The sequence below is a fragment of the Nuphar pumila genome, chromosome 17 (genome assembly GCF_984573655.1).
Source record: "Nuphar pumila chromosome 17, dmNupPumi1.hap1.1, whole genome shotgun sequence".
Classification (NCBI taxonomy): domain Eukaryota; kingdom Viridiplantae; phylum Streptophyta; class Magnoliopsida; order Nymphaeales; family Nymphaeaceae; genus Nuphar; species Nuphar pumila.
In genome coordinates, this window is record NC_143265.1 from 11,232,591 (window position 1) to 11,247,132 (window position 14,542).

A 14,542-nucleotide genomic window follows, 5' to 3' on the forward strand; every position below is an offset into this window, starting at 1 on the left:
AGCACATATCACTCAACACGCACTTTATATATATATATATATATATATATATATATATATATATATATATATATATATATATATATATAGAGAGAGAGAGAGAGAGAGAGAGAGAGAGAGAGAGTGGTAGGTGTTTGATTCATACATTGCAAAAAAATGTTGAAAATACATTTTTTGGGGATTTAACGATGCTTCAATACGCCGCTAAAAGCCCTTTTTAAAAATACCGAGCACATCCTTAGGGTTTTTAGTGGTGCTTCAAAAGCGCTCCTAAAGACCCTTTTAACGTTGTTGCATGTTTTTACATTTTTTTTGTTTTTGTGCATTGATCATCCATCACGCAAGTGTGATGGACGATCAACTTGATTAAGTATGAGTTAAGCACACAATGATCAAGCATCTACTACTTTTCCTATTTATATATACATGAGCCGCCGTATCATCAAATGCCTTAGAGTGTCACACGTGCATCTTTCTTTCTTTTTTTTGAATTTTTGACCCTTAAGCGGTTTTGAACGGTTGCAAAAAACCATATTTTGCATAAAATTTTGTGCATCGTTGATCACGTGCGTGATCAATGACGCAAAACAATCCGACAAATTTTTTACTGTTTCATGATATGACCTACTACTATATATAGAGAGGGTAGAGTGTAGGTAAGTGGAACATTAAGTGCTTGCTATATGTTCTTGATAGGTTTTTCAAGTTTTTTGTTTTATTTTTAAATTATGATAGTACACATGTGATCTATGTACTTGATTTTATAGGGATCAGCTCTTGAAGTGTTTAATTTCAGCACATGGGTGGGTTTTTATAAGGTTCGAAAAATCAAAATCTTTGTAAATTTTTTATCGAAAATACATGTTTTTTTTTATTCTCCAAATGTTTTTTTCATCGAAAATACATGATCCAGGTGTGGATTCTTTGTAAATCTACTATGCCCAACACATTTTACCGGGTTAGAAAAAAAAATAATGAAAGAGCAGAAAAACCCATCAAGCACGGATCACAAACACCTAATGTTCAAGCACCTACCCTCTACTATATATATGAAGTGCAAGAATGGTCATCCCGAGGGATCCGAGAGCTCTAGTCATAGTGACAAAAGTTAAAAATGACAAAAATATAAGCAGTAAAAAACTCGTGAGAATTTGAATTTTTTAAAAAAAACTCATGTTTTTTTCTTAAATCTTGGCAATAAAAAAAAATAAATTATATAAAATAATTTGTTATAAAAAAATACAAATAAAAATATTAAAAAATAAAAATCATAGCCGTTAAAAGGTAGATATCATGATATTTATGATATTTATGTTTTGATAAAAATATCATGATATTTTGAATTTATCACGAGAAATTACCGTTTAAAACGTTCAAATAATTTCTCGCGATATTTGTCACTATGGCTCCCGTAGAGTTTTACACCAACGAGATGGGCTGTCGTAGGTACGGCTGGTTAAGCTTAGTGCAAGCAGGTCTCTGATCGATTTCTCTCTGCAATAAACAAAAAGAAAAGACAAAATTGGCAGCCTGACCAAGCTGGATATTACTCTTTTCATGTGATCTATGTAAGTCAGCATACACGGATCCAATTCATTATACATTTAATCCTTGCCATCCAATCAATGGAAATGATGGGATCCGTGCTTGATTGGATAGCTAGGATTAAATGTATGATGGATCCCATCCTATTTCAAATGATGGGATCCGTTTCCATGCATATGGGCTTTGACTTCCCGTTGTGATTCGCCGTTCCCTCTTTTACCTCAGCCAAACTCTTTAAAAAAAGGCAGAGACGTAAACCGACACCTTCATGCCTTCAGCCTCTCTCTCTCTCTCTCTCTCTGATTCAGAGATGGCTACGGTTCAGAGTGTTCTTAACCAACCAAGGATCAGGCACAGCTCAGGAATTTCTTCGGAGATCAGAGTTGGCCGGGAATTCGTAAGGGTGGTGAAGGTGGGGAGGGAGAACCAGAAGCAGTGTTTTAGCTTCAGGATCAGAAAGCCATTCAGGGCGGTGCTCAGAAAAAATGAGGAGGCAGAGGTAACGACTACGGAGTCGGATGGAGGAGCTAAGACTGCAGATGTCCGGGCGGTGGTCACGATCAGGAAGAAGATGAAGGAGGGGATTTTGGAGATGCTCGAGGATCAGTTTGAGACGTTCCGTAATGGAATTGGGAAGGGGATCATTCTTCAGCTCGTCAGCACCGAACTAGATCAAGGTGAGGCTATACCCTTTTTCTTCTTCTCTTGGAAGAAGAAGAAGATGCCTTTGTTTGGTTTATCTCTATGGTGTATAATTTGATAGTCTTGAAGTAGTTCCCATGTTGGTATCTATCTTTTTCCTCTCCTAAACATGGACCAACAAAGTTTTTTGTTATATTGTGTAATAAAAGAGAGGAATTTGGCTGTTGGTATTTTAATAGCTTTACTATTTATGTGTGTTACTTCCATAGTTCCATTTATGAGTTTGAGTTGTAAAGTGGAAACATTTTTATAACATAAAGTGCACCATCTTTTTTGGCTTGGAAAAGAAGATGGCTTTGAGGGAGAAGGATTACTGGTGTCTAGAGAGCCTTCAATACTCTTGGATCAACACCATGTGTGTTCTCAGAAATTGATTTTGGATTAGTTCATAGAGACGTTTTGATTTGTAACCTCCAATATAGCTTGTCAAGGATATCAAGCCAGTTCATGACCCAGTTAAGAAAGGAATTGTAGACTGTTTCTATTACAGTAAATGGCATCGCATTTGCCACTGAAAATCGGACTGGGCCCACCATGTAAGATTCCCACTAGGATCCTCATGCAGTCAACCTGAGCCTACCTTAACAATCAACAAAACATTTTAGTTAGTAAATGCCCATGCTAATTGCATTTTATGGGTTTGATTGACTTCTGAATGCTAAATATAAAGTTAATACTAGCAGTGAAACCGCAGGTTCTTGCAGGTGGGATCTTGAAAGCATGAAAACACTACTTTTATTATTTCTACCATATGCGGTGTGCTTAATGTCTAACACCATGAAAGCAGCAACCAGATGTTGATGAGGCATACATCATAATTATCAATGTCAATGTTTAGCATTTCTGATAGCGGAATTTTCTACAAGAACCTAAAACCACTCATTGTTCTTGATAAATATCATAAAAAGAATGGATGAAAATCTGAATAATTGGAAAACAGTCCAAATCTTTACATACTGTTTTGATATTGTATTGGAATTGATCATAGATTCATTAATTCTACACATGACAGAAAATTAATACCAGCAAGTGTGCTTGCACGTTCTTGCGGATGGGAACATGAAAACATGAAAACACTACTCTTTATCTTTCCTACCATATGCTGTGTGCTTCATGTTTAATACTGACAATGGACCAGTGCTCACATAATTTATTTTCAGAGTATCATGGAAAAGTCAGTCTCCTTAAGTCTATTTTATTTTTTGCACAGAAACAAATGTAGGAAAAAGAAGTACAGAGGCAGCTGTTAGGGGCTGGTTGCCTAAGCCTTCAAATCGTCCACATATTTTAGAGTACACTGCGGATTTCACTGTTGATTCTGATTTTGGACACTCGGGAGCAGTTATTGTCACTAATCTGCGTGACAAGGAGTTCTTCTTGGTGGAGATTGTGATTCAAGGATTTGATGAAGGTCCCATATTTTTTCCTGCAAATTCTTGGATCCACTCACAGAATGATAATCCAGAGAAAAGGGTGTTCTTTTCTAATCAGGTAAGAGTGAAAATCTCTCTCTCTCTCTCTCTCTCTCTCTCTCTCTCTCTCTCTCTCTCTTCTCCATTTTGTGCTTTTCCTTTCATTATTATGTATTCAGTTATTTACTAATTACGGTAACAACTTAGCAGTAGACATGCTTGAAGACAGGTTTAGTTGGGTCCATGATTGCCGTGTCCTACTGTTTTTGGCTCATTATGAGTTGCCTTGAATAGGGACCATCCAACCAACAATGCTGGTTGTCTGGTTCTTAACCCAGACTCTTTGGAAATATCATGGAAATTTTATCTGATAATTTGAAGTACTCATGTCATGTATATTTATGATAAATATAAAACATCTTAAGAAGGGAAATAATGATTTTCACCAAATTACCTACCTGGATCTGTTCCTATGTTGTACCTTCATTAATTTGAATTCTTCTTTCTGTCTTCTGCCAATTAGGTGTACTTGCCTTCACAAACGCCATCTGGTCTTAGGGATCTTAGAAAACATGAGTTGGTTGGCATCTGTGGTAATGGGAAGGGCGAGCGTAAGCAATTTGATAGGATATATGATTATGCTACTTACAATGACTTGGGAAACCCAGACAAGGATATTGATCTTTCTAGACCAGTTCTGGGTGGGAATGAGAGACCTTATCCAAGACGTTGCCGCACTGGTCGCCCTCCAACAAAGTCAGGTATTACCTTTTCTTTTTCCTTCTATTCGATATGCTCTGCTCTGTATTTTCAAGTTCCTGTGAAGGAAAATCTTAGATAATTGGAATCACTCATTGCATTTTTTAGTTTTGAGAATTATCATTTTGAAAAAATTTATAGTGACTGTTGAGACAGCTATGCACACAATTTATGAAACTGTCAAGTGGACTGGACAATATATACTCATCATCGTCATCAAGCCTTATCCTAACTACATGGGGTCGGCTACTGGACAATATATTCTCTTTTCTAAAAATTGTGTTTGCAATTACTTGAAATTTTATTTTAGGATGCAACCCTGTAAATAAAATATTATTTGATTATTTCCCTTCATAAATCTGAGTTTTTGCTCATCTGCTTGCATGACAGATCCTTTGACAGAGAGTAGGCTTGAGAAGCCTCATCCAGTATACATTCCTCGAGATGAAAACTTTGAGGAAATAAAACAGAATTCATTCTCCTCTGGACGGCTCAAAGCTATCCTGCACAATTTGATACCGTCTCTAGCTGCTACTCTCTCTCGCAGTGACAAACCATTTCAATGCTTCTCAGAGATTGACAGGCTGTATAATGAAGGGATCATTGTAAAGCATGATGAGAACCAAGGCATTCTTGAGAGCTTATTACTTCCTAGGATTTTAAAACAGGTTATTACTAGTGACAAGCTGCTAAGATTTGAAATTCCTGCTATAATTTCAAGTATGGGCAAGGACTCTCTTGAAAATTCACATCTTTTCTTTTTTTTTCCTTTGAAGTGCGATACAGATCATCTATATTTCAAACATTACTTTTGTGTTAAATGTTGCAGGAGACAGATTTTCATGGCTACGTGATAATGAATTTGCTCGTCAAACACTGGCTGGTGTAAATCCTGTGAATATTGAAAGGTTGAAGGTATTTAACATAGATATCTTACTCTTCTCATTTAGTGCCAGTATGTTTGCAAAGCAGAACCCTTTTGTATCATCTAGAACTTGGAGGTTCAAAATGATTTTGCAGGAGTTTCCAATTCTCAGCAAATTAGACCCAGCATTGTATGGATCATCTGAGTCAACAATAACAAAGGAGCTCATTGAGCAAGAATTGAATGGACTTAGTGTTGAAAAGGTACTGCAGTTGGTTCATTTCTGCATGATTCTCGTATTTTTTTCCAACTTTACAATGGAGTAATGTATGTCAGTGACCTTGGTGTTGTTTCTTAAGCACTTTTTCCACATACACACCAATAGTGGTCTAGACTATATCTCTGCTAGGTGGTAATTTCTTGGGATATTAAGATCTGTTTGGGTGGTAGGAATTGGAGAATTGGAAAATCCAATTCCTTAAAGTATTTGCCAGCTCTGTTTTTGGGTGCAAAAACTGGAGTTTAACACCTTAACTCAACTTCACAATTGCCTCCTGAATGCTTTTCTCCCAAACTCCCAAACAGAGCCTTGTGTCAATCCTGAAAAAATCTCAGCATTTGTAAGCGAAATAACTTAAAAAAAATACTAAATCTTGGTAATGTTCTCTTTTTGCAGTGATGTAAATAGAAGTTAAAATGGTTTTTGAATATCAAAAAAATTGAACAAAAAGATCATGTTTTGAGTAAAAAAAATTAAGGTAAATAATGTGTAAAACATCATTACATAATGCAATGACCTTAAAGTTACAATTTTTTTTAAAATAGCATGGTTTTTTTCTTTTAAATCTTTTTCTGTTGTAGTAATAGTATTGTGATACTTATATTATAGCCACTTTTATTAATTTTTCACCTCATCCTGATTGATGATTCAGGCCATTGAGTATGGGAGACTGTTTATACTTGACTACCATGATATTCTCTTGCCCTTCATAAAAAGGATGAATTTGTTGGAAGCGAGAAAAGCCTATGCATCAAGGATCATCTTTTTCTTGATCGATGGTGATACAATGAAGCCAATTGTTATTGAGCTCAGCCTCCCACCTACCCCTTCCAGGCCAAGGAACAAACACGTTTACACTGTTGGGCATGATGCAACAACCCATTGGACCTGGAAGATGGCCAAAGCTCATGTCTGTTCAAATGATTCTGGTGTCCATCAATTGGTACACCATTGGTAAGTGGATGTACCTTGAAATAATGGAACAGTGATGAAAAGTTAAATAACCCATCCTTTACACTGCGGCTACAAGAAGATTTGCTCTGGGTCCCTCAAGCAGTAAAATTTGGTTCTAATAGTCTTTTTTTGTTTGAAATCCTCATGGTAAGAGCCATTTATCTAAATGTTAACATGCACATACTTTAAATTTTCAGGTTGAGGACCCATGCATGCATGGAACCTTATATTATTGCGACTCATAGACAGCTCAGCTCAATGCATCCTATCCATAAATTGCTGCATCCACACATGCGGTATACACTTGAAATCAATGCATTGGCACGACAAAGTTTGATAAATGGAGGGGGAGTTATTGAACAATGTTTCAGTCCAGGAAAATATGCCATGGAGCTGAGCTCAGCTGCCTATGAAAGCATGTGGCGATTTGACATGGAGGCATTACCAGCAGACTTGATCAGAAGGTGAGATTTCTTCTGGAGACTTCAAAATGACAGGTTGAACTGCTGAAGACTCCATCTCTTTTCTCCTATTTGTGTATTTACATGTATAGATTAAAGCATAAACAGGATAACATGAATTTAACGTAGTTCTTCATGCAAATTCAGTTTGTGTTTGTTTAGGTTTGAACACTAGGCTGCCTATGATTTATGTTTCAGAATTAGTAAGGGGAAATTAACCTAAAGTAGATAAAAGTAAACTAGAAGGAAAAGTTATTATCTTAAATATTCTATATGAGGATCATATATGATAGCTTGAATGTAGGGCATTACTGTTTAAGTCCTAGAATCCATTTCACAGACACATGGACATGCTCCAGTTTGTCCAACCATTATATATGAAAAGCATTACAATTTGCGAATCTAAACTTGTTAAAATGTAAACTGTAATATATATATATATTATTTAATATTATTATATTTTCTTTTATTATATTTTTTTCTATTTTTCTTTATTTTCTTTTTTAGCATCTAGTTCAATAGAAACTAGATATTTGATCCAGTCAAGTTCCTGTTGGAACTTGACTGTGCAAATAGCTGTTGGACTGTAGTCCAACAGCTATAATAAATGTTGTTGGACTGTAGTCCAACAACTATAATAAGAGACGTTGGACTACAGTCCAACGTCTCTTTTGGAGAGCTCAAAATGAGCTCTCCTCTCTCTTCCACTTTTTTGTATATATAGGGGTGAACCCCTTCAATGTAAATTACTATGCTTCTTAAGCATTTTGTTCATGAATAAAGTATTATTTATTTTTCAAGTGTTCTTCCTTTTATACCCTTTCAAGGGTCATGCTTGTAGTGTCTCCAATAGACACTTGTTTGTGAGTTATTCGTGCATTTGTTGAAGACCACCATTTCATTACATGGTATCAGAGCTACGAAATCCTTAGATCTTGAAGTGCTTCCGCCTCGATTTCCGTGCCACATTTACAAAAGGTGTTTCATCACCTTGTTCTTGGCTCAAGAAGATTTTTTGTTCTTGGCTACAAAAAATTTTGGCTTTGTATCCTCTCTTATTCCCTTGTCTACTCTTTTTCTTTTCTTTTTATTTTTCTCTCTCTCTCTCTCCTTCTATTTATTCCTCTCTTACCCTTGTAAAAGATGGATGACAATGATAAGATCACCATCATTCCTATGAAGCTAAATGATACTAACTATGTAATGTGGACTTTGATTATGAAGCACCACATTTGGGGAAAAGGTTTATGGGGTATAGTGGATGGTTCCGATTTGGAACCTAAACTATCTCTTACCAAGAAAGAGGGTGATAAAGAGGTTCCTCTAACGGAAGAAGAGAAGAGTATGGCATTAGCCACTTATGAAAAGAAATGGAAATAGTGGAGGATAGGGCATGCAAAAATTATGTCATGACTCATCAATAGCATAAACATTAAAAAATGCTCTAGTCTAGCTAAGTTTGTGCATGCCGATAAGGCTTGGGAATACCTCAAAAACATGTATTCCCTTAAAGATATTGCACATGTATGCAATTTACAAGACAAAGTTTGGACAATGACTCAAAAAGATAAAACTATTCGAGAATATTATAATGAGTTGTCCGAACTTTGGGAAGAGTTGGCTCTTCTTGAGCCCAAATGGCATTGTGCCGAAGATATCGAGCTTCGCCAAAAGCAACTCGATATGGAACATTTCTATCAATTTGTGAATGGTCTAAGGCCGGAGTTTGAATCCACCAAATCGGCCCTATTACATCGTGGAAAAATTCTTTCTATTGTTGATACTATAGAAGAGCTCATTATGGAAGAAAATAGACTTAGAAAAAGTACTCCAAAAGTTGATGATGACTCAGTTTTAGCTGTATCTAGATCGAGGAATCATACTCGTACTTACAAGCCGCCTCATTTTGGAAGGCAAAACGGCGACTTTGATAAAAGAAAAGTTATTTGTCATCATTGTCATGAACCGGGGCACTATAGGCCTCAATGTCCAAAGTTAAAAAGAAGAGAAGAAAAAAGAGTTGCATCTGTTGAATCCGAGTCAAAAGATCAAGATGCACCTTTGTCTATGGCTCAACTGATGGAAATCCTTCAACCTCTTCTCAAAGGGGTATCCTCCTCAACCGAAGCCTCAACTGGAGCGGCAATTGCATTTTTCTCCGGTTCAGGTAACTTTCCTTGGCTTTTAGATTCTGGTGCCTCTTTTCACATGACCCCAAATGTTAATAGTCTATCCGAATGTCTTAAAAATAACTCAAGTGTGTCAAAGGTTTTTACAGCCGATGGCACATCTCTTGAAGTAAAAGGAATAGGATGTTTTGAAAATCTTCAAAAATCCAAAAATTTTTTATCCCAAAAGTTAGATATATCCCTAAACTTAATTTGAATCTCTTATCTGTCTCGCAAATATCTGATTATGGATGTAATATATCCTTCTCTTCTCATGCTTGTTGGGTACATGATCGCCAGTCAGGGAAGCTGATTGAGGAAGGCCATAGAGAAGGAGGACTCTATTACATGGACTTTTTGGAATTACCCAAGAATGCATTTTGTTATAATATTCAGAAATTAGAATTGGATTTATGGCACAAAAGATTTGGTCATCCTCATATGTCTAAAATTCAATATTTTCCAAGTTTGGAAAAATTTTGTAATTCTGAAATATTTTCTTGTAAAGACTGCATTCTTGGCAAAATGAAAAGGTTATAATTTCTTAGTAGAACTTTTGTTTCCTCACGACCACTTGAGTTAATACATTCGGATGTTTGGGGCCCCGCACCAGTAATTTCTTATACATATTATGTCATTTTTGTTGATGACTTCTCTAGACATACTTGGATTTATTTTCTTAAACATAAATTTGATGTCTTTGCTAACTTCCAAATATTTCATAAAATGGTTAAAATAAGTTTCAAAATGATATTTCTGTTTTTCGCACTGATTCAGGGGGAGAGTTTATGTCCAACGAATTCAAAGACTATCTCAATTTACATGGTATTACACATCAAAGATCATGTCCACACACTCCACAGCAGAATGGCCTAGCCGAACGCAAACATCGGCACATTATGGAAACTACTAAGACATTGCTAATTGCAAATCAAGTTCCAAAAAGTTTTTGGGCTGAAGCGGTCCTAACTGCCACCTACCTCATTAATAGGATGCCGTCTTCCTCATTAAAGAATACAACTCCAATAAAAAAGCTTGTTAATTTAACTCCAGATTATTCTAGATTAAGAGTCTTTGGATGCAAATGTTTTGTTTTCACCAACAAAAATGACAAACTCTCTCCTCGTGCAATCCCATGTGCCTTTTTAGGATATGCTGATAATAAAAAAGGCTACAGGTGTTTCGATTTTCAAAATGACAAATTATATGTGTCAAGAAATGTATCTTTTTTGGAAAAAGAAAGCTTCTTTGAATTTGAAAAATCCAAGGATGCCACTGAATACTCGTTTTTAATTGATCAAACTTCAAAATCCAATGAATGTGATGTTGGATGTGACCTTAACAATGATCAAAGTCCTATTGTTGTTGAAAATGATGATAATGAAGAGCAAATTCATAGGGATGTTAGTCTACAATATTCAAGACGTAGAGAGCAAAATCTTCCATGTGCATTATAAAAATACTCTGAAGTCTCACCTAGAAGAACATCTAGAATCTCTAGACCTCCAGAAAAATTTGTGTCTTATGAATCTTTTTCACCCACGTATAGGGCTGCCATTACATTAATACAATCATATGTTGAACCATCATCCTATTCTCAAGCCAAAAATCATATAGAATGGATAGAAGCCATGAAAATAGAATTGGATGCACTAGAAAAGGCCAATACTTGGACGATCCAAGATATCCCTCCAGGTAAGAAACCTATAGGTTGTAGGTGGGTATACAAAGTCAAAACCAAAAGTGATGGGACCCTGGAAAGATATAAGGCCCGTTTAGTAGCAAAAGGATATGCTCAAGAGTATGGCATCGATTATGAAGAAACATTTGCTCCTGTGGCACGTATGACCACTGTTAGAACTTTAATAGCCTTGGCCTCCATTAGAACATGGCCTATCTTTCAATTAGATGTCAAAAATGCTTTCCTGAATGAAAATCTCGTTGAAGAAGTATACATGGAAGCCCCACTTGGTATTAGTATCCCTAAGGGTAAAACTCTTCGTCTAGAAAAAACTCTTTATGGTCTTAAACAGGCTCCAAAAGCCTGGTATGACCGATTTAGTCATGTTATGCTTGATATTGGTTTTCAACCTTGTTTAACTGACACTGCTTTGTTTGTTAAGAAATCTGATGCAAGCATCATTATTCTTCTTCTCTATGTGGACGATATGATCATCACCAGAGGCGACAAACAGGGAGTTGCAAATATCAAATCTCTTCTTAAAACTCACTTTGAAATGACTGACTTAGGTTTATTAAGATATTTTTTAGGCATTGAAGTTGCTTATTCCCCTCGGGGGTATTTGATATCTCAATCTAAATTTGCTCTTGATATCGTTTTCAGGTCTGGAATTACAAATGATAAGAAAGTAGACACTCCATAAGTTGTTAATGTTAAAATGAAAATTGATGATGGAGAACTTCTTGATGATCCTACTCCTTATAGACAGCTTGTTGGAGCTCTTTCTTATCTTTTCATTACTAGGTCAGATATAACTCATGCGGTTCATACAGCCAGTCAGTTTCAGCATGCTCCCACCTCCGTGCATATGTGAGCAATTTTGCGTATTATTAGATACTTAAAATCCTCTCTTTCACGAGGACTCTTCTTATCTGCTTCATCTTCATTAAATTTAATTGCATATACTGATGCTGACTGGGGAGGTGATTCCAATAATAGACATTCAACTACTGGTTTTTGTGTGTTCCTAGGTGAAGCCTTAATTTCGTGGAGGTGCAAGAAGCAACAAAAAGTCTCTCTTTCCTCTACCGAAGCTGAATACAGAGCCATAGCAACCACCACTATGGAGGTTGTTTGGCTCAGACGATTGCTAGCGGATATGGGAGCTAAAGCAACGCAAGCTTCAAAGATGTGTTGTGACAACAAAAGTGCGATCTATATTGCAAGCAACCGGACATTCCATGAGCGCACTAAACACATTGAGATGGACTGTCACTATGTCAGAGAGGAATACTTACATGGAACCATTGATCTGTCATATGTTACATCAGAATATCAATTAGCAGACTTCTTCACCAAGCCTCTCGCTGCTCCCAGATTTCACTTTCTCTTAGACAAACTTTCGCTCATTGTACCGTAAGTTTGAGGGGAGTGTTAAAATGTAAACTGTAATATATATATATATATATATATTATTTAATATTATTATATTTTCTTTTATTATTTTCTTTTTCTATTTTTCTTTATTTTCTTTTTTAGCATCTAGTTCAATAGAAACTAGATATTTGATCCCGTCAAGTTCCTGAACTTGACTGTGCAAATAGCTGTTGGACTGTAGTCCAACTATAATAAATGTTGTTGGACTGTAGTCCAACAGCTATAATAAGAGACGTTGGACTACAGTCCAACGTCTCTTTTGGAGAGCTCAAAATGAGCTCTCCTCTCTCTTCCACTTTTTTGTATATATAGGGGTGAACCCCTTCAATGTAAATTACTATGCTTCTTAAGCATTTTGTTCATGAATAAAGTATTATTTATTTTTCAAGTGTTCTTCCTTTTATACCCTTTTAAGGGTCATGCTTGTAGTGTCTCCAATAGACACTTGTTTGTGAGTTATTCGTGCATTTGTTGAAGACCACCATTTCATTACAAAACTTTCTACTTGATATGGTCATAAGCTTTAAGGGAATGAGATATGCTTGTAGAAAGAGAAGTTTTCTCTTATACTGTGCTAGGACAAACACTTCTAGACAGAAAATATGGTAGTGCTCAATCTGCAAGATATTAGGTCAGAAAATTTTGGAAGAGTTCCTTACAGTGGAAGAGGAAATTGCTTCTTAAATGTTGCAATCTGTTATTGAACATTATATATGTTTTCTTGTGGCTGAATGATCCTTCTGTTTTCTCTTGGATTTTTTTCATAAAAAGGCTCTTTAAGTATTTAAGTTCTGTCAGATTATGCATGATTCCTCTTTGTAACCTATTAGAAATTTCAGGGGCATGGCTGTGGAGGATTCTTCAAGTGCACATGGAGTCAGGCTTGTTATCGAGGACTACCCTTATGCTTCAGATGGGCTTCTCATATGGTCAGCCATTAAAGTCTGGGTTGAAGACTATGTTTCACACTTTTATTCAGAACCAAACAGTGTCAAGTCTGATGTTGAACTTCAAAGTTGGTGGGATGAGATAAAGAACAAGGGTCATTATGATAAGAGGAATGAACCATGGTGGCCTCAACTGAACACCAAGGAGGATTTGTGTGGAATCCTTACTACGATGATCTGGGTGGCATCCGGGCAACATGCAGCTGTCAATTTTGGTCAGTACCCATATGGTGGATACATGCCAAATCATCCTACGCTTATGAGAAAACTAATTCCAAGAGAAGATCAAGCAGAGTTCCAAACCTTCCTTCTAAACCCACAAGCTACATTGCTTGCGTCACTACCAACTCAACTTCAAGTTACAAAGGTCATGGCTGTCCAGGATGCGTTATCAACACACTCCCCAGATGAAGAGTACTTAGGTCAAGTGCAGCCCTATCACACACACTGGATTAATGATCAAAAGATCCAATCAGCATTTGACAAATTTTCGGCAAGGTTAGAGGATATAGAAGAGATTATTCACAGGAGGAACAAAGATATGCAACTTAAGAACAGAAGTGGAGCTGGAGTTCCTCCTTATGAAATGCTACTTCCCACGTCAGGCCCGGGAGTGACTGGTAGGGGAGTCCCTAACAGCATTTCCATATGATGCAACTTTGCAGTCTGATGTACATCCTTTTGTAAACAGGTTGATCAGCATCTGACAGACTCAGATTTTGTAGTTTTATGTTAGCTTTGTAAGCTTAGAGCAGCTTACTGTTTGGTTGGGGATCTGAAATTGATTTAGTTGGACGATCTCTAGATAAGGCACAGTTAATGCAGAATGTATCAAAGTTCAACACTTGAACCCTCCATCATTTTAGTAATCCGATGCTCTCTGTGTGTGTGTGTGTGTGTGTGTGTGTGTGTGTGTGTGTGTGTGTGTGTGTGTCAGCCTGCTAGTGATAGTCTCATGGTAGCTTACTGTTGCAACATATGTGAGGCTATCAAATGTTTCTCTCTTCATCTTAAGTTCAAGTTGCAGAAGCATCATATTACTGTTTGGTTGGGGACCTGAAATTGATTTAGTTGGACGATCTCTAGATACGGCACAGTTAATGCAGAATATATCAAAGTTCAACACTTGAACCCTCTTTATCATTTTAGTAATCTGTGTGTGTGTGTCTCAGCCTGCTAGTGACAGTCTCATGGTAGCTTACTGCTGCAACTTATATGTGAGGCTATCAAATGTTTGTCTCTCTCTTCATCTTAAGTTCAAGTTGCAGCAGCTCATATTCTGATTTAAGAGAAATCCATCCATTTCTTGCAATGTCTGAGATGTTAGACAA

General features: G+C 36.6%; 1 protein-coding gene across 1 annotated transcript; it reads left to right on the forward strand.

Annotated features, from left to right (window-relative positions):
* The first annotated feature begins 1,819 nt into the window (after positions 1-1,819).
* On the forward strand, positions 1,820-14,055 carry LOC149811628 (lipoxygenase 6, chloroplastic-like). Its single transcript, XM_089993468.1, has 9 exons — positions 1,820-2,222; positions 3,458-3,738; positions 4,183-4,420; positions 4,809-5,138; positions 5,248-5,333; positions 5,439-5,546; positions 6,216-6,517; positions 6,715-6,981; positions 13,104-14,055. Exons 1-9 carry the CDS (start codon positions 1,856-1,858, stop codon positions 13,861-13,863), a joined length of 2,739 nt encoding a protein of 912 aa, XP_089849594.1. The 5' UTR covers positions 1,820-1,855; the 3' UTR covers positions 13,864-14,055.
* Positions 14,056-14,542: the final 487 nt, after the last annotated feature.